The sequence below is a fragment of the Sorex araneus genome, chromosome X (assembly GCF_027595985.1).
Source record: "Sorex araneus isolate mSorAra2 chromosome X, mSorAra2.pri, whole genome shotgun sequence".
NCBI classification, from domain to species: Eukaryota; Metazoa; Chordata; class Mammalia; order Eulipotyphla; family Soricidae; genus Sorex; species Sorex araneus.
This window is the reverse complement of record NC_073313.1, coordinates 172293123-172319695: the sequence shown is the minus strand read 5'-3', so window position 1 is coordinate 172319695 and position 26573 is coordinate 172293123. Positions and strand designations below refer to the sequence as shown.

At 39.2% G+C, this 26573-nt stretch overlaps 1 protein-coding gene across 1 annotated transcript in view; it reads right to left on the bottom strand.

Annotated features, from left to right (window-relative positions):
- ZRANB3 (zinc finger RANBP2-type containing 3) overlaps positions 1-26573 on the bottom strand; it is a 200159-nt gene that overhangs the window by 77123 nt on the left and 96463 nt on the right. The window contains exons 7-8 of the mRNA XM_055122825.1: positions 15699-15870; positions 13780-13893 (exon numbers count right to left, since the gene is read on the bottom strand). Of these exons, the coding sequence (XP_054978800.1) occupies positions 13780-13893; positions 15699-15870 (286 nt within the window). The remainder of the gene's footprint in view (positions 1-13779; positions 13894-15698; positions 15871-26573) is intronic.

Genomic DNA, 26573 nt, shown 5'->3' with positions numbered 1-26573 from the left:
AAGCACTGTAACAAACATGAAACAATTGCCAGAAAAGGCTATAACCAATATTTTCAACTGAATAATACAAGTGGACTGAAAAATGACAATTATGTGGTGAATTATGGTAAACTTTCAGCTTTTTTTAAATGATAAAAAGGAGAAAGAAAGAATGAAGTAAAACATCAAACAAATACTATTAGGGTCCTAGTAACCTTCTCAATCTGGCCTCAATCTAGGTTTTGGAGTTTTCTCTGTTCCTGTCAGTCCTGCAGTTCCTAACAAGAAGCCTACCAGACACAAATTATTGACAATGTCATGACCTTTGATAACTGATTAAGGTCTTTCTCATGTCCCACTTTTGATGGTTTCTGTGCTAGGGTTTTCTTTAGTAAGAATCCTATTTGGTGAATTTAATAAAGGTCTTCTTACCTATATTGCCTGCTCTTAATAATCTTCCATGAATTACATCTTTCTTGTTGCCTGGAAATCTCTACCTGTCCTATTTAGAATTGAGTGATCTCTCAACTTCAAATGCAAGAACTTGACTCCTATTGCACTGACCTTCAAGTCTTCTTCCCTATTTTATCAAGTGTTAGAATAATTTTTTTAATCAGGTTAACTTGAAGCAGAAGCAACGTAACTGCAATATAAACGTAAGTCCTCAACTGTCCTCAGACAGTTTTTGTCTAGCTATCTGGTAGCAGAAAGCAATAGAGAGAAACTCTTAAACCTTCTTAAAAAAAAGGTGAAGTTCAATTACCTAAGCAAGCCTGGCAGTACTACTCTCACTGCAAGTAATCCTGACCATTAAGTCAAGAAGTATGTTGGGAGTTTCAAAAGAAATCCTGACTGACAAAGAAGTCTTTAGAAAGCTTATCCTGTGTTGGATGTTACAGGCTGCACTCAATAAGGACAATCACAGGAGTCATCTTGAGGTCAGTGGTAAATGAGGACAGACAGAGTAGGAAAACAGAGAATTTGAAATCTTTTTAAAAGCAAAAACAGCTTTATTGAGACATAATATTTATATGTCATATGATGTACCTATTTAAAGTGTTTCACGGCTTTTTTATATTCACAATTTGTACAACCATCACTGCATTCAATTCCAGAATATTTTCTAAAACAAAACAAAAAACAAAACAAAACAAACAAAACAAAGCCCTCACCTCAGTAATCATCCTCTATCATCCTCTAGAGTTCCTGCAACACCACCAAAGTCCAGGAAAACACAAACCCACCTTTGGTCTCTGGAGTGGACAATCTTGGATGATATGTATAAATGGAATCATATGAAGTGCTCTGTGTGTGTGTGTGAGTGTGTGTGTGTGTGTGTGTGTGTGTGTGTGTGTGTGTGTGGCTTCTTTAGTGGTACAATGTTTTTTATTTGTTGTTTGTTTGTGCCTGAGGTCAAGCCCAGGGCCTCACATCTATGAGGTATGTACTCTACTGAATTATGTCCCTGCCAACTAGTTTAATGCTTTTAATTCAAGCTGTAGCATATCATTATTTAAATTCTTACTAACAAATACGATCTTAATGTAGGAATATTCCAATCTTATTTAATCATCAGCTTCTAGCCTCTCTGCCTCTCATTTTTATTCATTATCTAATTTAACTTATGTTCTTCTGTTTGCTTTTGGGTCACTCCTAGAGGAGCTTGGGGTCTACTCCCAGTTTGGGGGACCATGTGGCGCCAGGGACTGAATCCTGTCTGTTTGGTTCATGCTTAGTCTTGAGTTATCTCTCTGGCTCATACTTCATATTATTTCAGAGCAAACTTGTGATACTTGACCTACTTTTATTTATTTATTTATTTATTTATTTATTTATTTATTTATTTATTTATGTTTTCAGGCCACACTTAGTTGTGCTCAGGGATTTCTTCTTGCAGGCCTCGGGATCTATATTTGGCATTGGGGATGGAACCCAGGTCAGCTGCATGCAAGACAAGAGCCCTAACCTGCTGTATTATACTCTGGCCTCAGCTGATTGACCTTCTATCCTTTATAATAATAATCTTCTGTTGTAATCGCCTGTGTCTTTTGTTTGGGGGCAATACCCAGATGTACTCAGGACCCACTCCGTGGTCTGCACTCTGGAGATAATGGTTCTGGTGGCCCCAGCACTGCTGGGCCTGCGCAGCCTTACATGGCCGTGCCTAGGCACTGACCTGTCTCACCTGTGGAGACAGGCCGCACACCAGAATACCGCTGGGAAATCATCAAAGTATCAGTAAAGCATAGGCATGAATAAAGTTATTTACTGGGCTGGAGCGACAGTACAGCGGGTAGGGCATTTGTCTAGCATGCGACCGACCTGGGTTCAATTCCCAGCATCCCATATGGTCCCCCGAGGACTGCCAGGAGTAATTCCTGAGTGCAGAGCCAGGAGTAACCCTTGAGCACTGCCGCATTGCTGGATGTGACCCAAAAAGCAAAAAAAAGTTATTTACTTGTTAAAAATCATAACACATAGAACATATAGCCTTAGTTCCACTGTGGAGCGCCATCCCATAGTGGGACTTATGAGGATGGCAGTAAAGTGGCTGTCACCTGGTGGAGCTACCGCAGCTCTCGGCACTACAGGTGGCAGCAGAGTTTAAATGTGTCTGAATAGGGCTCTCCAGGTCTATCTTGGCACCACCGAGGAGCCTGGAGCCTGGAGTTGAGTGGGTGCTCCAGGTTCCCGCCATAGGGCCTGGGCAAGGGGCTAGTGCTGCCATTTCTGGACCATCCCTTACTGCCCACAGCATATTATAGAGGAAAAGCTCCCTGAGTGCCAACTGTCTGGAGACCCAGGATGGGGGGCTGTACCCCCTGGCCAGGCTCTGCTGGGCTGGTGGCTGCAGCCCATTCAGAGGGCCAAGGCTGAAAATGGTAGCAGCCCTGGTCCCCGTCCCAGTCCCTGCTGGGGTCATTGCTGCCATCGCCACTAGGGGCGCAGGGGATTCGGAGCCGTCAGCAAGTCAGTCTGGGCCTGCAGAGCGAGTACATTTGCAGTCTGATGGTGCCTCCTGGTTTCCTGATCAGACTTCGACAATTCAAGATCAAGTTTCCGGAGAAATTAAACTGCCAACAGTTAGGTATGTGGGAGCCACACCCACAATCCACCTCTGCTTCAGCCTTACAAGCTCATTTAGCGGCCTTACTTCAGACTCATAATCTTGATGCATATTGAGAGTAGATTAAGGACCAAACATGATGGCCTCTTAGTATCTGCATTGCAAACCATAATGCCCCAAAGCAGAGAGAGTAAGAAGGAAGGTGCCTGCTGCAGAGGCAGGGGGTGGGATAGGATGGGGCTGGTGGGAGGGATACTGGCAACACTGGTGGTAGAAAATGCACACTGGTGGAGGGATGGGTGCTCGATCATTTGTATGACTGAGATTTAATCATGAAAGTTTGTAACTATATCTCATGGTGATTAAAAAAAATCTCTAAAGAGATCAAAAACTGCAGTAAATCTCAGACCTGTGCAAGGCTGAACAGACCAGGGTAGATGGGGGGTGGGGATGGGTCAGTCCAGTGTCCACGGAGAGCCCCAGCAGCACTTGCTCTCACAACCCAAAATTGTAGCCAGGCCTCTGGCTGGACTCCTTTGTCTCGAGACAGACTCACTGAAATATTAATCTGCTGAAAATTCTGGTATGCGGGTTTTGTGACTGAGATCTCCAGGCTTTCTCGGGGTCAGAATGGGCCATGTCCCCACACCTCCCTGCACTCTGGAAGCCCTGGCAGTCATGTCCACACTCCAAAGCTGCCACCTATAGTTAAAAAAAAAAAAAAAGCTACTCTACCTGTACTTTCCTGATAAAAATACTGAAACCCTGAACAAACATGATGACCTCTTGGAACCCATATTGCAAACCATAATGCAGAAAAGGAGAAAGAGAGAAAGAAGAAAGGTATTTGCCAGAGACAGGTAGAGTGTGTGTGTGTGTGTGTGTGTGTGTGTGTGTGTGTGTGTGTGTGTGTGTGTGTGTGTGTGTGTGTAAGGGAGGTGGTGGGAGGGAAACTGGGGACACTGGTGTAGTGGGAAATGTACACTGGAAGAGGGATAGAACATTGTATGAGTAAAGCCCAATCATGAATAGCTTTGTGATCGTCTATCTCACTGTGATTCAATCAAAAAAAAAAAAAGAATGTACAGACTTTTAAATCATGTCTTCTCTATGCCTATGCAGAGATGTTGAAAAATCACTAATAGTGAAACAGGGATTAACCTTAACCCATGGTCAATAAAAAATGCTAAATGTACTATTTTGTCCTGGTCAATTGATGGCTATGAGCATATACTCTGGAGACAGACTGTCTGGGTTCAAGTCTTGGCTCCATCAAGTACAATCTGAGAGTTCTTGAGCAAATCTTTAAAACTATACTTCAGTAGTATAGCCATACACCAACAGCATAGAGCCAACAGAACTGAAAACATGAGATCTAAGTGGCAGCCACTGAAACTCTGTAATGAGCTTCAGACAAGTGGACAGGCAAAGGCGGAATGGGGGTTGGGAGAGCGGAATCTGGGAACACTGGTGGAGGGACTGGTGTTGGATTACTGTATGCCTAAAATGCAACCATCAGTAACTTTACAAATCATGGTTCTTTAATAAAAATTAAACTGAAGAGAAAACTATCCTTCAGTTTCCCCACCTATAAAAAGCGATAAAATAGTACTTACACACCAAAGCAGTGCTGAGAGCTAAGTGAATCAGTATATAAAATATACTTGAACACATGGTAAATGCTATAAAAGTAAATAGTGCTTGGCACATGGTAAATGTTATAAAAGTAAGTATCTTTTATTATTGCTATATCTCTCCTATAAACTAAAAACAATCAACCTCATCCTATTCCACTTTCTCCAAAATTAGAACTGGTGCCTCTTGCCTCTCAATGTCCAGAGAAAATAGAATTTATCACCTGACAATTCTTTTATCATTCCATACTTTTACTCATCCTCACTTCCTTTCCTTTTATAACAGGAGAGGAATTTCTTAGGCAAATCCCTCCATCTGTGACTCCAAACTTAATCTTTCCTGCCAACCCCCACACATTATGCCACTCTTTCTTCGCCCATGGATATATCTTCATCTTTAACGAGGTCATTCTCCCTTCCACAAGGCCATCGAGCTAACATATTTCCTTTTTTCTAAAATGATACCTAAATAGTTTTATTCTTTGCATCTTATTATTATTATTAACCATCTCCCTGTGAGGAACAGGGAGTTTAGAATGAGAGATATAAATTAAAAGAATGGAAAAGGTAATCTTCACGCTCACAGTATCTCAGTAACTGTTTGCCAGGTAATACTGCAATGGCCTCGTTTCTACCTCACACACTAGGGATTATAAATAGAATCCCACCAGAGTTAAGGTGCTGAGGCAACAGAGCAAAAAGGAAACACACTGTGCGCATGGAAATGTGTTTCAAAGCAATTTGCCTTCTGGAAAGTGCTAAGGCACTAAGGAATGCAGACACCCTCAATGTGACAGGAAAGTTGAAATTATGTGCTGGCTTAATCATTTTCATAGAAAAATTACTAACATTTCTCTTAAAAGATTTCTCTCAATGTGAGATATTGTTGTAATATGCCCTAAAATAACAGGGATAGTTTAACCATACATACCACTTAAATCTGCTGTTTCCCTAAGAGGGTATTATACTGATGCTAAAGCTAAAGATTCTGTTCATTTTCATCACAGCAGTTTCAGTGACTATTACAAAGCAATAAACATAATGACTTAGAAGAAGAAAAGCAACTCTAATTATCTGATATCCTTCACTTATTGGCTTTTTTAAAAAAACAATATCTTTAATTATTTTTATGTTCATTTCCATTGTATAGTGGTTATCATTATTATTTAATGCTTATTATCACCATTAAACTTTCTATTATTAAGAAATATCTGAAAAATGATAATGCAATAATAAAGCTAAGGAGATAATCACGAGTGTTCTTAAAACTTAAATAGCCTCTATTCTCCTAAGAAGCATGCACACTTAAATCAAAAGGCAGACCAACATAAGTGCTTATAAACCCAAGTATGAAATAAGTCAATTATATAAGTGAATAGGAGAGCACTATATAGGTTTAAAAGTACAACCTAGTTTGCTGACATGACCTAATCTGAAGCATAGGTTCTGTATTTCTATCTGCCTAGAGGACAGTGCAGAATAGGAGAAAAGCAGAAAAAAAATTTGGAGCAGAAAGGCATTTTGAAAAAAATCTATGAAACCTGTGTGAAGACCCATTTGTTTGAAAAACTTTAGACATAACTTCACCTATCGCAAATGATGAGGATAGAGGACACTAAGACGGTCAACTGATCCCTAACACAAATAATGAACACTGTTCAAATAATCATATAAATGAATATAAGAAGCAACTGCTTCCTCAGTAATATGTGACAAAACAATATTTACATTCTGCACATTAGTGAGTAAGAAAATATAGGCTGGGGCTGGAGCGATAGCACAGCGGGTAAGGTGTTTGCCTTGCACGCCGCTGAACCGGGTTCAATTCCCAGCATCCCGTATGGTCTCCTGAGCACCACCAGGAATAATTCCTTAATGCAGAGCCAGGAGTAACACCGAGCATCGCAGGGTGTGACCCAAAAAGCAAAAAAGAAAAGAGAAAAGAAAAAAGAAAAAAATTATAGCCTATTAAAAGTTAAATACCACACAAAAAGAAAGGTTTGACTTTAATTGGTAATTAAGTACATCACTGTAAAATAGCATATCTAATACATAACTATATACTCATTCATTTACTTGGAAACTCATTATAGAATCATTTTTTCTTGGGGTGGAGATGACACACCCCAGCAGTGTCAGGGCTTATTCCCAACTTTAAGATCAGGGTTCACTCCTGGAAGTGCTCAGTGAGCCATATGAGGTCCTGGGATTGAACAGTGTTGACCACATGACAACACAGCGGGTGAGTCAACTAGATCTTGGGTTCACCATGCATGATCCTTTCATATATAGTAGGGACTCATTAAGTATCTCCTGAACTAACCAGAAAAACACTTAGTTAAAGAACACTTTAACACTAATATGCAGAAACACAGCCAAATTGTAATGTGTGGTATGTCTAAAATTCATTTACAAATTGCATTGGAAGAACTCTGAAGCAATATTTTCACATGAAACAGTATTAAACGTAGTTGATAACTACCTTCCCACCTTGATATGAATTTTACCTATAACATAGGTTAATTGTTTTATTTGCAGTCATGGCAGAGTCTAATAACTAGATATCAAAAACATTTCTGGAGGAAATATATTAAGAATTCCAATTTGGTGTAGTCATTTCTGACTGTAGTCCAGGAATAAAAATATATAGTTATAATCTACAGAAGTAGTTAAGGACAGAGGTTCTAATAAGAAAGGAGTAAGAAGGGTCTAAAAATTTGAGAATTAACATGCCAAAGATTGGTTTTCTGCTGTCATTAATTGCTGGGACCAAGTTCTAATTGAAAACAACTGATCCCATCAAAAAATGAGGGGAAGAAATGAACAGAAGCTTCCTCAGAAAAGAAATACAAATGGCCAAAAGGCACATGAAAAAATGCTCTACATTGTTAATTATCCAGGGAGATACAAATCAAAACAACAATGAGATATCATCTCACATCACAGAGACTGGCACACATCAAAAAGAACAAGAACAACCAGTGCTGGAGTGGATGTGGGGAGAAAGGGACTGTTCTTCACTGTTGGTGTGAATGCCAACTGGTCCAGCCTTTTTGGAAAACATTATGGACATTCCTTCAAAAACTAGAAATTGAGCTTCCATATGACCCTGCAATACCACTTCTGGGAATATACCCAGAGGGTGGAAAAAACCACAGTAGAAATGACATCTACACCCATATGTTCATTGTAGCACTGTTCACAATACCCAGAATCTGGAAACAACCCGAGTGCCCAAGAACAGACTGGTTAAGGAAACTTTTGTATACCTACACAATGGAACACTATGCAGCTGTTAGGAAAGATGAAGTCATGAAATTTTCTTATAAGTGGGCGGTCATGGAGAGTATCATGCTAAGTGAAATGAGTCAGAAAGAGAGGAGGGACATAGAACGACTGCACTCATTTGTGGAATATAAAATAACATAATGAGACACCTAAGGACAGTAGATACATGGGACAGGAATATTGCTCCATAGTTGGAAGCCTGCATCATGAGCTGGGGGAGAAGGCAGCTGGAACAGAGAAGGGATCACTAAGTCAACAATAGTTGGAAGGATTGCTTGGGATGGGAGATGTGTGCTGAAAGTAGTTTCAGCGACTACTGATAAAAGACCAAACGTGATAGCCTCTCAGTATCTGTATTGCAAATCATAAGGTCCCAAAGTAGAGAGAGATGGGGGAAATTGTCTGCCACAGAGGCAGGGGGAGGGTTGCAGTGGGGCAGGGCGAAGATACTGGGGACACTGGTGGTGGAAGATGTGCCCTGGTGGAGGGATGGTGTTTGATCATTGTATGGCTGAAACTCAAACATGAAAGCTTTGCAATTGTATCTCATGGTGATTCAATTAAAAAAAAAAGAAAGAAAGAAAAAATGCAATTGATACATTTTTAAAGTTTCCTTTCCTTTCCTACAGAAATCTAGGAACTACAAGGCAGGTTCCAAATGACTACTAACCCACACTCTGACTCCTAATTTGGGTTTCTTACCACAGATAGGAAATTATCAAAAAGGTTTTCATGTATATTATTTTCCCTTAAGCAAGCACTCTGCAGTCAGTATTAAGTACAAAAGAAAACTGAAAAGCAAACAAACAATGACAAAAAATACCTAATAACTCTAGGGAAAACAACAGTTGTCAAGGGAAGAAATACAATTACAGCTTAATTGTGAAACCATTTTTTTTTCTTTAGATTTTTGGGCCATACCTTGTGGTGTTTAGGACTTACTTTTGGCTTGGAGCTCAGGGGTCCTTTATTAGATGCAGGAAATCAAACCTGTGCAAGGCAAGTGCTCTACCTGCTGCAACTGTGACTCCAACCTTTGAAATGTTAAACTTTTAGGAGGTTTGTTGTCGTTTTGGGACCATACCCAGCAATGCTCAGGGGTTGCTCCCGGCTCTAAACTCAGGAATTACTCCTGGAGAGTACTCAGAGGATCTTATGAAATGCTGGGGATAGAAGCCTGGTCAGCTGTGTTCAAGGCAAATACCTCACCCTCTATACTATCTCTCCAGCTCAACTGAGAAACTTTTAACAAAGTTGTTGTACTACAAACAATAAACACTGATAAAACTAAAAGTTATGATCAAATGGAAATTATGATATGGGAAATGGAGCAAATATATTTTACAATGTCTGTAAAATATACCACAAATATTTCCTTCCAATTAGTATATTTTTATATTTATGGATTTTCTTCTGGTAGGGGTACTTAAGAACATTTCTTATAACACCAAAAATTGTTTTTTTATTTGTTTGTTTTTTTGATTTTTTGGTTACACCCAATTATACTCAGTAGTAACTCCTGAGTGCAGATCCAGGAGAGAACCTTGAGCATCACTGGGTGTAACCCAAAAAGCAAGACCCCCAACCAAGCACTAATTTTGTTGGATATGTTCCAGGGTTGATCTTGATTAATAAAATTATAAACAACATTTTAAACATTTCAATTTCCAATATTTCCATTGCTAAATACAGAAATAAGAAGGGTCAGAACGATGTCTCCATGGGCTAAGAACATTCTGTGCATGCTGGAGGTGTGGGTTCCAGTATCACACTGTCCCAAGCACTGCCAGGGGTGACTCCTGAACTTTTCCCTTAAAACAAAATTTGTGTGTGTGTGTGTGTGTGTTTTTGGGGTCACACCTGGCAATGAACAGGGGTTAGTCCTGGCTCTGCACTCAGGAATCACCCCTGGTGGTGCTCAGAGGACCATATGGGATGTGGGAATCAAACCCGGGTTGGCCGTGTGCAAGGCAAACGCCCTACCCGTTGTGCTATCACTCCAGCCCCAAAATTTGTTTTTTGAAAAAATGCATATAAATCCTGAGACCCCGGTAGACTTGCTCATTTCAAGTACTTAGAAAAGTGTTTGTAGATAATCTATATAGAAAATTATATTGTCTGTAAAGACAAACAATTTTACTTATTTCCTTCAAACTGCATATCTTCTATTTATTTTTCTAGTCAAACTATAGTTAAAAGAACAATGCTGAACTGAACAAAATGAAACAAAGTGGTGAGAACAGACCTCTGATCCTAGTGGCAGAGCATTTGTTCTTTGAGCCTGCAGTACATCAATTGTGAGTTTTTCTTAAATGCTTTTTATTAAGAGAAAAAAGGCCCTTCCTATTCCAAGGTTGCTGAAAAGTTTTATCATGAATACTGTCAAATTCTTTCATTAGGCTAATCATACAGTTTTCAATATTTACACTGTTAATGAAGTGAATTAACACTTCATTAATTAATTAAGAAATTAATTCAATGTTCATGCAAAAGCTTATATTACCAGTACAAATACTTACATATTGGGTTTGCTTTGCTAATATTTACTCCAAAATCTTCACATTAGTGAAGGATGTGGAACTATAGTTCTCTTATGATGTGCCTGTCTAGTCTTGTATGAGATAATCTGGGCTTCATAAAAGTATTTGGTAAGTATTTTCTGTTTCTTAAAAATATTTTAGTCATTGGTTTCAAATATTAGAGATGAATTTAGGACTATCATGTCTTCTTGGTGAACTGTCACCTTTATTATCATGTAAATGTCCTCCTGAACTCCAGTAATATCCAGTTTTGATTTGATATTAATAAATCTACTTAGTTTCTTTTGTGTGATATAGCTTTTTCACCTATATATTTTTAAACTTTATCATGTATAACTTCCAGTATTTTTACAGCTATTAAATGATTTATTTAATGTGTCAGTATCTTTTGATTTATGAATTTTGATGACTAACATTAATGCTGTTACTGATATAACTGGATTTAAATGTAATATCTTGCTAGTTGTTATTCCTTGTTCTTTTAATTCCTTTTCTGTATTCTATATCACTTGTATCACTTGTCATCTTGTTGATCTTTGATTTGCTCAAGCGGGCACCAGTAATGTCTCCATTTGTCCCTGTCGCGTACTAGTGCAGCCCAATGATATTTTCTTGCTCCAGGATCAGGAAGAGCCTCAAATCGTTCATTCAGGGATTTGACGAAGAAATCTGACCATCAGTTGGTTGGCGGCAACGCGGTCTTCTGATGTCCTGTGGAATCCAGTCGGTAACAGCTCTAGTCCAGCGGTCGTCTCTGAATCGCATTACATGACCGGCCCATCTGATTTTTGATGTCTTGGCAAACGAGACAGCATCCCTGATTCTTGACCATCGACGGAGGTCAGAACTCCGGATTCCTTCTCTCATTTGAGTGAGATGTGATACTCCTAGCATAGCTCTTTCGATTCCTCTTTGGGATACCCGAATAGCATTCTCATCCTGTTTGCGTAGGGCCCGGGTCTTTGAGGCATACGTTAGTGCAGGAAGAATGGTGAAACTGAAAAGATGTGCCAGGAGTCGGAGGTTCTTCGTTTTCTTAACCACTTCTTTGACGCTCTTGAAGGCATTCCACACTGCTCTCTTCCTCCTTCGCTGTTCTGGCACCAAGTCGTTCCTCATGTTGATTTCTCGACCCAGGTACACATAGCTGCTGCATTCGGAGATGTTCATTCCATTAAGAGCAAATGGAGCTTCAGGGACCAGTTTGTTTTTCATGAACATTGTCTTGTTGAGATTCAGCTGCAACCCAACCTTTCCACACTTGTGGTCGAAGTTGGTCAGCATTTGTGCCGCTTGGCTAATGTTTGGTGTTATAAGAACGATGTCATCAGCGAAGCGGAGGTGGTTTAATTGCCAACTGTCTATCTTCACTCCCATTCCTTCCCGTTTCAGTCGTCACATAATGTTCTCGAGGGTGGCACTGAAGAGTTTTGGTGAAATGGTATCACCCTGCCGCACCCCTCTCTTTACATCAATGATCACTTCCTTGTAGAATGGTGAGATCCTGGTGGTGAATCCACAATACAGCTCGTGGAGGATTTTGATATACTGAGTTTGAACGCCCTGTTTGGCTAGGGTTTAATGACCGCTTCAGTCTCAACAGAATCAAAGGCTTTCTTTAAGTTGATGAACATTAGACAGAGCGGCATCATTCTTCTATATTAATCTAGAAATTTTTTTATAACATTATTGTGTCCCATTACACATATATTTAAAATTTTCTGTTGTTGTGTTGTTAATCTTCTGTTGTTGTTGTTTGTTTTTTTTTTTTCCAGCCACACCTCGTAGTAGTGTTCAGGGATTACTCCTCTTTCTGCACTCAGAGATCATTCCTGGAGGGATGGGGAACCATGTGTGGTAACAGGAACCAAACCCAGGTTGGCTGTGAGCAAGGCAAAAACCCTACCTGTTGTACTATTTCTCAAGCCCTATTTTAAAGTTTTTAATATTGCAATAATCTTAGACATAGAGGTTGCAAAACTAATAGAAATTTCTGTGCATATAAAATCTAATTTATTCTAATGATAACTTCTTATAAAATCACAGTATATAATATCACCAGGACAATGACATTGGTATATTTTAGCCATTATAATTGCATTTTTTTTTGTTGTAAGAATGGACTCTACCATATTAACTTGTGAAATTGGTTTATTTTGCTCAGCCGAATACTCCTCAGGTTCATCTGGCTGCTCATGTTCATCAATAATTAATTCATTTGAAATGAGTATTTTATTGTATGGATGTATACAATTTGTCTGAGGGATATTTGAGTCTTCAAGTTTCTAGTTATATAAGTAAATTCCTATAATGGCACTTGTATAAACCAAAGTTTTTATTCCTCTACTATGTTTCTTTCCATAACGCACATGAGAGGTCATTGTCTACTGATGAGAGATTTTTAAATTGTTTATTTGCTTATTTTATAATTTTTAGTGAATGCTGGGCAAACAGTACAGAGGGGGAGTAATGCTATACCCAGGAATGGGCTTGCTTCTTTTCATGTCAGAGTGACAATACAGAGTGACAACAGAAATCTTGTTTTTTTTTTTAGTGAAAGGAAATAGTTTTATTTTGAGAAATTTACCTACAGAAATATGTGATGAGATAGAGGGAAAAGAGAGACATGTTCAAGAGATATTAAAAACTTCTGATGAGGGGAAAAAGCCTTGAGTACATAGCCCCTTGCTGTAACAGAGCACGTTACCAAAAGTGGAAAGGAATGATGTTCATTAGAGTGTTTAAGTACTACCATGGTGTTAAAAACACAGCAATGACAATGTGTGATGAGTCTACTTAACAGTCACGCTGTGACGAGAAATCTCTAATACCCTATCTTTCGCACTTTTAGGCAAACAGAACGTGAGGACATGTCTCTCTGCAGGGAGCTAAAAACATAATACTAATTAAAAATGATTGACTTGAATAAAAAAAGATTATGTGTAGAAATTATGCAGTAAGTCCATGGAAAAGGTTGACAGCGAAGATGAATATATTCATATCCTTTAAATGAGAAAGCGTAAAAAGTACATTACCCTTCCTCACCCAAATGTACCAATATTAGAAAGGATCAATATATGGACAGGTTTAATGGTAGTCATCAAATTGCTATTTACTTTAAATATGTCTGAATTATTTTTATAATACTTCAAAAATAAAATGGCAATAATATTTGCTGCAGGAAGAAAGGAAACTGCTTAAGTAAAACCATTAAAATATGTTACATGATCTGTATGCAGACAAACGCTGATGGAGGCCCAACAATAAATACCTTGGCAATAGCAGTTTGTTTAAACATTCGTGTAATTAGCCCCATGATAGTCTCAGCAGCAGAACTCGGAGCTCTCATTAATTTTTCCCACTCTTCAAAGCTGGAATTCAATTCCTATATAAAGAAAAAGTTTAAAAGTGAAGCATAAGGGACAGAAAATGAAATTTTGTTTATATTCTTTTTTAATATAAAAACAACTATTTAAAAATCTCCCAAAATGTCAATATGTTCATTCAAAGAAACAAACCAAAAAGCAAGTCCAGGGAGATAGTTCAACGGACTACAGCGCATGTTTTGATTAGGGAATCCTGAGTTTGTTCCCTGTCACCTCATGGTGTCCTGAGCACCACACTGGGAGTGGCCCCAAAAAACAATGAGGAGGAGATCAGTCACATGATTGTACTAATGACAGACACCAGTGCTAAGCTGTGATTTTCCGAGAAGCAATCCCTCTGCTCATAACACAAATCATAAGAACTGCAGCGTCCTCTTATTTGAAAACATTTTGAAAAGTACAAATAAAAATTTTGGTGAGGTCCCACCAACAGAGCGATAGCACAGCGGGTAGGGTGTTTGCCTTGGACACAGCCAACCTGGGTTCGATTCTTCCATCCCTCTCGGAGAGCCTGGCAAGCTACTGAGAGTATCTCACCCCCACAGCAGAGCCTGGCAAGCTACCCGGGGAGTATTCGATATGCCAAAAACAGTAATAACAAGTCTCACAATGGAGATGTTACTGGTGCCCACTCCAGCAAATCGATAAACAAAGGGACGACAGTGCTACAAATAAAAATTTAAACTGTCACTGTCATCCATTGCTCATCGATTTGCTCAAGCAATTGTAAGACTCGTTACTGTTTTTCGCATATCGAATACGCCATGGATAGTTTGCCAGGCTCTGCTATGTGAGTTTGCAGGGCTCTCCAAGAGGGGAAGAGGAACTGAACCTGGTAATAAAACATATATGGTAAAAATTTTTTATTAAAATACTTTATTTTAAAAATGTAAAGATGGAATATTAGAATAAACTGTGATATTGTTTTACATTTACTCCTTTCCTTCCTAATACTAAAATAATGAATAGGAGAAATAGGTTCATTTTCGTATCAACTATATAATGTTTGGAGTTGGAGAAATACTATAAGGATTAAGGTGCTTACCTTGCATGAAGCTGACCCTGGTATGATCCCCGGTACCAATATATATGATCCAGTGAATCCTGCCTAGAGTAACCCCTGAGCGCCACTGGATATCGTTCAACACCCCATGCCCCCACCCCTAACCAAACACCCCCTATAATGTTTGAAGTCTACAAAATGCTTACCTAAGACAGTCATGCTGAGAGTTGAAGAAGTTTCAGAAAATATATAAGCATTTTACTCACCAAAAAGCAAACACAGAAAACGAAGAGGTAAAATAAAATTGTCTTTCTAATATTTTGAACCTTATATTTTATAAAATATAAATTTATATAGATATAAAATATTTTGTATTTTATAACACGCTCAGAGAATTTTAAGATTTCAAGAACAAGGCTACATTCAAGTTAATCTAGGAAGAAAGTATTAAAAAAAAAGTCTTAGAGCAAAAAATAACTTCCCTTGCTAATTATTGGATTTCACAACCTACAATTAAAATTGTTAATACTAATTCTTTGTTGAAATAGTACTTTATTCTATACTCAGCAGAAATACTTTTAATCTCTAGCATATTGAATCTTTTCATATTATTTTATGACTAAAGCTAAATTCTTCTTCTCTACACTTGAAATGATACAAAGCCAATTTAATTCTCTATTAATTAAACTTATTTTAAGAAAGTGGACGCTGCCTTCTGTGAAATATGAAAAATGTACAATCTTTCATAACATAATTGAAAATGGTTTAAAATAAGACTTTCAATCAAGAAAGGGTTCTCACCTTAGCGGCTGCTGCTGGAACATCAAATGGAATACGCTGTCTGATTTTGGGGGGCAGCTGGGTTAAAACTTCAGTCTTTAATCTTCTAATCATTATGTCGCTTAATAGCTGATGGAGTTCATTAAGATTTGATGCCCCTCGACAATCCCACCGAGACCTTTTACCAAAATATCTGTTAATATGAAAAGAAAATAAGTAGCAGAACTGAATGCTAAAGAAAAGCACTGTATTTTTTTTTTTAAATAAGGACCATGAAGCTGCTTTTTAAAGACTATTTCTATGAATGTAAGTAAGTTACAAAAGGCTCAGCCCTGAGAAATAGTAATGGAAAGAGTATACATTACTCCAAGGTATAGAAAATGTTAGTACTTAAATGCCCTGTTTACACCTGAGCTTCCCAAAGTGGGTGATACTGGCCCCTGGGGTCATTGAAGAGACGGGAGGGTGGAGGCAGTTATCAGACTTGGCGCCGTTTGGGGACACTCCTGTTTGCTTTAAGAAGGGATATTTCCAGGATTCATGGGGTTATTTTTTAAGTTATTTATTTTTATGAAAAGGGTGAAGTAGGTGAAATAAATATGGGGAACTCTGAGCACAATACAAAGTGTATTTTTAGTGAACAGATAGCAGAGACGAACCGATAACAGAGAACTGTCAGCTTTTATATGGCCTCAAACATGGTAGAGTGTTTAACACATCTATCTCAAACCAAGCACTAACTGTAAGCACACCAGCCTGGTCACACCACACCTCAAACCCCCTCAGACATTTTCCACATCCTCAGGCAGGAGACACTATCTTCCCCTAAGCTGTTAAATATAGCAGATTCATCACCTGGTGAGCTTTTCTTCTTTTGAAACTACTGGATTGACATCAAGAGATATATTTAGAAAAAATTAAAAAGAACCCAAAACACTGACCTACTATATGAAAGACAGAATCAGAGAGGAAATATTACAGGGTATGTGCTTTCAACAAATATTTAGAAAATGCAATGTGGGCAGATAAGCAGTGGCTGACTTTGCAAAAAAAAAAAAAAAGAAGAAGGGGGAGCTACAACTTAAAATACATTAAAAGTTGAATTTCTGCTTTAGAATTTGGGGAAGATTAGAAGTTGGAAGCTCTGTGGCAGGTAGTGAAATTTCATGGAGTTACTAAACTTAGATATAAAGGACAGCTGGCCGAATAACATTTTCTATTGTGACAAACCAAAAGCTACTTATAGAAAATTAACAATTAGCTTCCAAAGACCCAAATTACAGAAAACTGCTTTTAGCAAAAAATTAAAGAAAAAATTCGTTATTTTGTGTTACTAATATTGAAAATTTCCCAGGAATGTGCCTCAACTATAGAGAACATCCAAGCTCCACATGTATGAGAACTTGGGTTTAATTCCAGAGACTAAACCAAGCAAAAAAGTTTCATAAAAATTAGGGCTGGAGCAAATGCTTTGCATGTGGGATCCCTGAGTTTGATCCCTGGCATTGTAAAGCGCCCTAAGCATCCCTGGGAGTGACTCCCAGAACTAAACCAGACTAGCCCCTGAGCACTGCTGGGTGAGGTCTAACCCCTCTCCCCCAAATTAAATAACTTTCAACTTTAAAGGGATATTGGTATTATTTTAGCACAAATAGGTATCAATTTGAGAAATATGAAACTTGTTAACTTTTATTTAATTTTAATAAACATCAATCTACGTTATTGCATGCACAAACAATTGACAAGGTATAGTAGATGACTGGAAGTAAAGCATAGTATAGTAAAGCATACAAAAGTATAATAAAGTATAGCAAAATGTTAGATACTATTCAGCTGTCATCAATAAGAAACCTACTTGCTTAAAAAGGGCTGGAGATGAAACTAGAAATTAAGCTCCCATATAATACCCAGCAATACCACTTCTGGGAATATATCCCAAAGATGCAAAAAATCAGAGTAGAAATGACATCTGCACTTGTATATTTACTGCAGCACTGTTCACAATAGCCAGAATCTGGAAAAAACCCGAGTGCCTGAGAACAGATGACTGGTTAAAGAAACTTTGGTACATCTACACAATGGAATACTATGCAGCTGTGAGATGAGACAAAATCATGAAATTTGCATAACAGTGGATGGACATGGAGAGTATCATGCTTAGTGAAATGAGACAGAATGTGGGACAGACAGAATGACTGTACTCATTTGTGGAATATAACATAGGATACTATGAGACTAACACCTAAGAACAGTAGAGATAAAGGCCAGGAGGATCACTCCACGGTTTGGAAGCTGGCCCCACATGCTGGGGAGACAGGCAGTTAGGATGGAGAAGGGACCACTAAGTAAATGACAATTGGAGGGATCGTCCAAGATGGGAGATGTGTGCTGAAAGTAGACCAAGGAACAAACACGATGGCCTCTTAGTATTTGTATTGTAAATCATAATGCCCAAAATTAGGGAGAGAGTAAGAAGTAAGAGAGAGTAAAAATGTACCTGTCATAGAGGCAGGGGATGAGGTGGGGATAGCGGGAACAATGGTGGTAGAAAATGGGCACTGGTGGAGGGATGGGTGCTTGAGCATTGTATGACTAAAACATAATTATGAAAGATTATAATTGTACCTCACAGTGATCCAATAACATTTATTTAAAAATAATAAAAAGGGCTGGAAATAATACAAGAGATGAGGCACCCTGCTTTGACCAATCCTGTTTCAGTCTCTGGCATTCTGAACAGCCACAGGAGTAATTTCTGAGCACAAAACCAGGAATAAGCCAGAGCAACTGTGCTCAGGTGTAACCTCTGAGCACCCCAAATAATCAAATAAATAAAATCACTAAGTGGGATGCAGGACATGGTCTCACAGCTGTAACACAAGATTTGCATGTGAGAGGTCAGGGTCTGATCCCGGCACCACATACATAGCCCTATGAGCTTCCAGGAGAGTCCCCCAAGCACAGTGCCAGAGGTGGTCCCTGAGCAACACTGACTAGGTCCCAAGCTGTTTAAAGAATATCACTGTCACTGTCATCCCATTGCTCATTGATTTGCTCGAGCGGGCACCAGTCATGTCTCCATTGTGTCTCCATTGTGAAACTTGTTACTATTTTTGGTATATCGAATATGCCATGAGTAGCTTGCCAGGCTCTGCCGTGCAAGTGAGATACTCTCAGTAGCTTGCTGGGCTCTCCGAGAGGGGCGGAGAAATCGAACCCGGGTTGGCTACGTGCAAGGCAAATGCCCTGCCACTGTGCTATTGCTCCAGCCCTTAAAAAATACAAACAGATATAAATTTAGTAATCTTTTAAAGGGCCAGATAGACAGCTCAGGGATACATGAATGCTTTGCAATGCAGGAGGCCCAGGTTGAATCCTGGCACTGCAGGGTCCCTCGAGCACTCTCAGGAGTGAGCCCCCTCTCACTGAATCAGGAGTGGTTTCTGAGCCCTTCTACTGTGCTTACCCCAACAGAAAACAAAAGAGAAAAATTGAAAAATGGGGAATAGGGGTATTAGGGCATTCATATATCAATCTCTGCTCCTATTTTCCCAGGATTCCTTCCTCAGAGTCCACAGAAGCTATAATCTCTATAGCTTGGATACTGGTGCTGATCTAAGACTGCTTGGGTATTTGGGTCAGGGTTCATTATGGGCATAGGGCTTCAAAATTTTCTGAGGGCTTTAACACTTGTACAAAGTATCAAGGAAAAAAAAGTAAAAGACAAATTTACTGGCTCAGAATGCCAAACAATAACTTCAATAGGTTCTTTGGAAAATGGGGGTGGGCCACACCTGACATCCTCCAAAGAAGCTGTTAAAGGATGTGTACCCAGGAGATTCTGGAAATGCACATCTGGAAGTGCTCAGGGATCACATATGGTGCTGGTGATTGAACCAGTGTTGGCCACATGCAACACAAGTATTTTACCCCCTCTTAGAACACTTGGCTTTGAAGAAATATTTTAACAAAATTGCAAGTATATGCTACAAAGTTTAACCCTAAGCTTTATATGATGAAGTACCAATCTTATTCCTATTTTATGGATGAGGAAAGGAAGCATAGAGAGGTTGAAGAATCTGTTCAATATCTCACATGTGACAATAGTACTGGAACTCAAAACTGGCAGATTAACTTCAAAACTTCGCTTGATTAAAATCCAACTCATAAAAAAGTTGGGAGCTGGGATGATGTCACTATGTTTGAGTTCATTTGTGTGTGAGAGAGAAAAGGAGATAGAAACAGAGACACAGGTATAGACAGAGGAAAAGGAGACGGAAAAAGAGAGAAGGATGTAAAAAAGCAGGAAATTCTAGGACTAGGAAACATTTCTTTTTTTTTTTTTAATTTATTTATTTTTAATTAGAGAATCACCGTGAGGGTACAGTTACAGATTTATACACTTTTGTGCTTATACTTCCCTCATACAAAGTTTGGAACCCATCCCTTCACCAGTGCCCATTCTCCACCACCCGTAAACCCAGTGTCCCTCCCACCCTCCCCAATCCCATCTCCCCCCCACCCCACCCTGCCACTGTGGCAAGGCATTCCCTTCTGTTTTCTCTCTCTAATTAGCTGTTGTGCTTTGCAATAAAGGTGTTGAGTGGCCTCTGTGCTCAGTCTCTAGCCCTCATTCAGCCCGCAACTCCCTTCCCCCACATGGCCTTCGACTACAATGTAGTTGGTGATCGCTTCTCTGAGTTGACCTTTCCCCGGAACGTGAGGCCAGCCTCGAAGCCATGGAGTCAACCTCCTGGTACTTATTTCTACAGTTCTTGAGTGTTAGTCTCCCACTCTGTTATTCTATATACCATAGATGAGTGCAATCTTTCTGTGTCTGTCTCTCTCTTTCTGACTCATTTCACTCAGCATGAAACTTTTCATGCCCATCCACTTGACTACAAAATTCTTGACCTCCTTTTTTCTAACAGCTGCATAGTATTCCATTGTATAGATGTACCAAAGTTTCCTCAACCAGTCATCCGTTCTGGGGCATTCGGGTTTTTTCCAGATTCTGGCTATTGTAAACAGTGCTGAGATGAACATACATGTGCAGATGTTGTTTCGATTGTACTTTTTTGCCTCTCTGGGATATATTCCCAGCAGTGGTATTGCTGGGTCAAATGGGAATTCAATATCTAATTTTTTGAGAGTCGTCCAAATTGTTTTCCAGAAGGGCTGAACCAGTCGGCATTCCCACCAGCAGTGAAGAAGGGTCCCTTTCTCCCCACATCCTCTCCAACAGCGGTTGCTTTTGTTCTTTTGGATGTGTGCTAGTCTCTGTGGTGTGAGGTGGTATCTCAAAGTTGTTTTGATCTGCATCTCTCTGATGATTAGTGATGCAGAGCACTTTTTCATGTGCCTTTTGGCCATTCGTATTTCTTCTTTGGTAAAGTTTCTGTTCATTTCTTCGCCCCATTTTTTGATGGGGTTGGATGTTTTCTTCTTGTAGAGTTCAACCAGTGCTTTATATACCATTGATATCAACCCCTTATCTGATGGATATTGTGTAAATATCCTTTCCCATTCTGTGGATAGTCTTTGTATTCTGGTCACTGTATCTCTTGCGGTGCAGAAGCTTTTTAGTTTAATGTAGTCCCATTTGTTGATCTCTGTTTTTACTAGATTGCTTAGTTCCGTGTCACCTTTGAAGATACCTTTATCTTCAATATCGTGGAGGGTTTCGCCGACCTTGTCTTCAATGTACCTTATGGTTTGTGGTCTAATGTTGAGGTCTTTAATCCATTTTGATCTGACTTTTGTGCATGGTGTCAGGTCAAGGTCTAAACCCATTTTTTTGCATGTGGTTGTCCAGTTGTGCCAGCACCATTTGTTAAAGAGGCTTTCCTTGCTCCACTTCACATCTCTTGCTCCCTTATCAAAGATTAGATGGTCATACATTTGGGGTTGTGTGTAGGGATATTCCACCCTGTTCCATTGGTCTATGGCTCTGCCTTTGTTCCAGTACCATGCTGTTTTAATTGTTACTGCTTTGTAGTAAAGTTTGAGGTTGGGGATGGTGATGCCTCCCATCATCTTTTTCCCAAGAATTGTTTTAGCTATCCTTGGACGTTTGTTATTCCATATGAATTTTAGGATTTCTTGATCCATTTCTTTGAAGAATGTCATGGGTATACTTATAGGGATCACATTGAATCTGTATAATGCTTTAGGGAGTATTGCCATTTTGACAACATTGATTCTCCCTATCCACGAGCAGGGTATATGTTTCCATTTCCTCATGTCCTCTTTGATTTCATGGAGTAGCGTTATGTAGTTTTCTTTGTAAAGGTCTTTTACTTCCTTGGTTAAGCTGATTCCGAGGTACCTGATTTTCTGGGGCACGATTGTGAATGGGATTGCTTTTTTCATGTCCCTTTCCTCTGCCTCATTGTTTGCATATATGAAGGCCATGGATTTTTGGGTATTGATTTTGTAGCCTGCAACTTTACTGTATAAGTCTATTGTTTCTAAGAGTTTCTTAGTAGAGGTTTTAGGCTTCTCTAGATATAGTATCATGTCGTCTGCAAATAGTGAGAGTTTGATTTCTTCCCTTCCTATCTGGATGCCCTTAATCTCTTTTTCTTGTCTAATAGCTATCGCAAGTACTTCCAGTACTATATTGAAGAGGAGTGGTGAGAGTGGGCAGGACTAGGAAACATTTCTGATTTTATGTCTTGGCTTTCCTGACCTTAAATTTTTTAAATATGCCAAATAGGAAGGTCTCCTAAACTGGGGGAATGGTTAGGCCAACTATGGATAATCACACAAATGTCCACAAGAATTAGTTTATATATATATAAATATATATGTATAAATATATGCATAAATATATATTTATATATGTGTATATTATATATTATACATATAAATATATATATTATATATGTATATATAATAGGTTATATGGAGTAAGATAATGTTGAAGATGCGATAAATGAAAATTATTATTTTCATTTATTACATCCTGGAATAAAGGATGATGCATATGTGTATGAGTATGTATATGTGTATGTCTATAAAAATGACAACAACTCCAGACAAATCTGATAACATCAAATTTGATAACACTGGGGTAACATGGTACAGACTGAAAAGGGTAAGGGAGAAATGGAGTTTTCTTCCTTTATACCACTTCATTTTTTAATTTTTTTATTTTATTGAATCACCATGAGGTAGTTACAAGCTTTCATGTTTGGGTTACAATCACACAATGATCAAACACCCATCCCTCCACCAGTGCACATTCCCCACCACCAATATCCCCAACCCGCCTTTCCCACCCTCCCCGACTCCATGGCAGACAATATTCCCCATACTCTCTCTCTACTTTTGGGCATTATGGCTTGCAACACAGACACTGAGAGATCATGATGTTTGGTCCATTATCTACTTTCGGCACACATCTCCCATCCCGACTGCTTCCTCCAGCCATCATTTTCTTAGTGATCCCTTCTCTATTCCATCTGCCTTCTCCCCTCTACTCATGAAGCAGGCTTCCAGCCATGGGGAAATACTCCTGGCCCTTGAATCTACTGTTCTTGGGTGTCAGCGTCATGTAATGTTATTCTGTACTCCACAAATGAGTGCAGTCCTTCTATATCTGTCCCTCTCTTTCTGATTCATTTCACTTAGCATGATAGTCTCCATGTTTATCCATTTATAAGCGAATTTCATGACTTCATCTCTCCTAAGAGCTGCATAGTATTCCATCATGTAGATGTACCAAAGTTTCTTTAACCAGTCATCTGTTCTAAGGCACTTGGGTTGTTTCCAGATTCTGACTATTGTGAACAGTGCTACAATGAACATATAGGTACAGATGTCATTTCTACTGTGCTTTTTTGCACCTTCAGAATATATTTCCAGAATATACCATTTCGTTTTTTATTTTAGTTTTTCTGGTTGTTTAGAAGTAAATAATACTTTGTATCACTGTATTTGTATCACTGTCATCCCGTTGCTCATGAATTTGCTTGAGCGGGCACCAGTAATGTCTCCATGCGCCAGGGGTAGCTTGCCAGGCTCTGCCGTGCGGCGGGATACTCTCGGTAGCTTGCTGGGCTCTCCGAGAGGGGTAGAGGAATTGAACCCGGGTGGGCCACATGCAAGGCGAATGCCCTACCTGCTGCACTATCGCTCCAGCACTTTTTTTTAACCTACTTAAATGCTTTGTAATTTAGATAAAATTCAATGAAGTAAAAGGAATCAACGATAATATCCCTCTCTGGCCCCTCTTTTATAGAGCAGAGGTGTCCAGGCTGCAGGCATCAGGAGACCCACAACCCCAAGCCCAGCGGGGCCTAAATCAAATGACTGAAGCACAGGAAGAAAGTTTATTCTATTTTTATGTCAGCTCTTTTAAAATTAGATTTTCTTTCATGTAAGTTTTTAACACTTATAATAGTAAAATGAATCTAATTAGCAAAAAACAAATATGCACTGGCATTTTGTTAAAAAAAAGAAAAGAAAACAAAACAAAAAAAAACAACAACCCTTCAAAATGGGTATGTGAAAAGTTGGGCACGCTAGCAAGCAGGGCAGAACAAGACCTGACAAATCTGGTTAGTTACAGAACCCTCTTAAGATTAAAACACTTTATGATCCACGCAGAATTATAGTAAAAAATTAAATACAAGTGTTTAAAATGAGAAAAAAAATCAATCACTACAAATCACATAATTTTGTAAAATTCATAATTACTACAAAGTTCCAAATCCAAACTTTTACCATGTAACCACTGATCACATATCTATAAGGATTTTTCTCCATTCTCAGACATGTGTACTTTGAGCAGCACTTTATGACAACTTGATTATTTAAGGAAATAGGATAATGAAGCTGTTACTCAAGCATAGTTGGAATAAAACTTCAACAGAAAAACTGAGTGAAAGAGAAAATCCAAAAAGAAAAGCAAAGAGAAGTTTTTGGGTAGCTTATTAGTCTAAAGGATCACTACCTAAATAATTGAATTTTCAGAAAAAAAATAATTGAAAGTGAAAAAGATTTAAAAGATGAATAAGTAAGCTTCAATTCAAAATATAAAAGGGAGGGGCTGGAGTGATAGCACACTGGGTAGGGCCAATGTCTTGCACTAGGCCGACCCAGGTTCAATTCCCAGTATCCCATATGGTCCCCTGAGCACCGCCAGGGGTAATTTCTGAGTGCAGAGCCAGGAGTAACTCCTGTGCATCACCAGGTGTGACCCCCCCCCCCAAAAAAAAAGCAGAAATAAATAAATAAACAAAAGGGAGTACTTAAGGCTCATCATATAAATATAAAGCACAGCCACTTTTTTTGTTTGTTTTTGAGCAAAACCTAGCAATGCTCAGGGGTTACTCCTGGCTCTGCACTCAGGAATTACTCCTGGCAGTGCTTGAGGGACCTTACTGGATGCCAGAGATTGAACCTTGGTCTAACACATTCAAGGCAAGTGCCTTACCCTCTGTACTATCTATCCAGTCCCCAAGCACACTTTAAAAAATTGAACAATAGGTGGGGCTGGAGAGATAGCACAGCGGGTAGGACGTTTGCCTTGCACGCAGTCGACCCGGGTTCAAATCCCAGCATCCCATATGGTCCCCTGAGCACGGCCAAGGGTAATTCCTGAGTGCAGAGCCAGGAGTAACCCCTGTGCATCTCCAGGTGTGACCCAAAAAAGCAAAAAAAAAAAAAAAAAAAAAATTGAACAATAGGGCTGGAGTAATAGCACAGTGGGTAGGGTATTTGCCTTGCACGTGGCTGACTGGGTTCGATTCCCAGCATCCCATATGGTCCCCCGAGTACCGCCAGGAGTAATTCCTGAATGCAGAGCCAAGAGTAACCCCTGTGCATTGGGGATGTGACCCAAAAAGAAAAAAAAATAACAAGATGAAGATAATCCTACAAGATTCAGGAGGAAAGACATATACATATACATGTATATAAAAAACATGCAAAGGATTAAAATCAGAGTGGCAATGTGCTTCTTAACAGCAATAAAATAATCATTATTATGTTACTTATTATTATTAACCTGACAAAAATTATTTCCAACACAAATTCTATATTGGGGGGAGAGACAAAAGGACCGTGGTGGAGGGAAGCAGACATGCAGGGGGAGGCAGCGGTGCAGGAATGCTTGTGCCCGAAACTCCACCAAAACAGCTTGATAGGCCAGTTCTCAGACTCTGCTGTGCTTGGCCACTTGTTATCTTCTTACTATGCTTTTTCGTATCCCACATATGACAGAGATCATTCTGTCTCTGTTCTGTCCACTTGTCTTCAGAAACTACTGATAAATTAGTCCAAAAAAGTAGAAATAGGCTAAAAAACAAAAACAAACCAAGAAAAACATGTAGAAACATGATTTCAGAAGAGTACTAGGAATGGCTTAGGTTAAAGATTGTTAGCATGACCCTATGAATTCAGTCTCACTAGCCATCCTCCAATGCATGGATGGTCTTACTGTCTGGGACTGATGTCACACAGAGTGATCTATGGCACAGTCAGATGTGTGTGAACACGACGGGTTAAGAGAACCCAATCAGTAAGTGTGAACCCTGACTAGCACTATATCCAGAATGCGCACCAATAAATGAGCAAGACCCAGGTATCACTGTAGCCAAAATCTGGTGAGTACCATGGTGTAGTGGGTAAGCACCACAACCAGATGTGCAACCCCTTTGCATGCAACCTCTGGTCACTGCAGCAATGCCCACAGGGAAACGAGCTGGGGAATGAGATCCTGGAATATCTTGTTATATTGGTAGCAAGGAAGCAAAGACTGTTAAGGTTGTTTTAAAGGGTCATGTGAAATTAGCCCATCTGATTTTTCACAGGTGGGAAATTTCACAGGTGATTTTTCACCATCTAGCATCAGTGAAAACAGTAAGTGAAGATGGTTGATAAACCTGA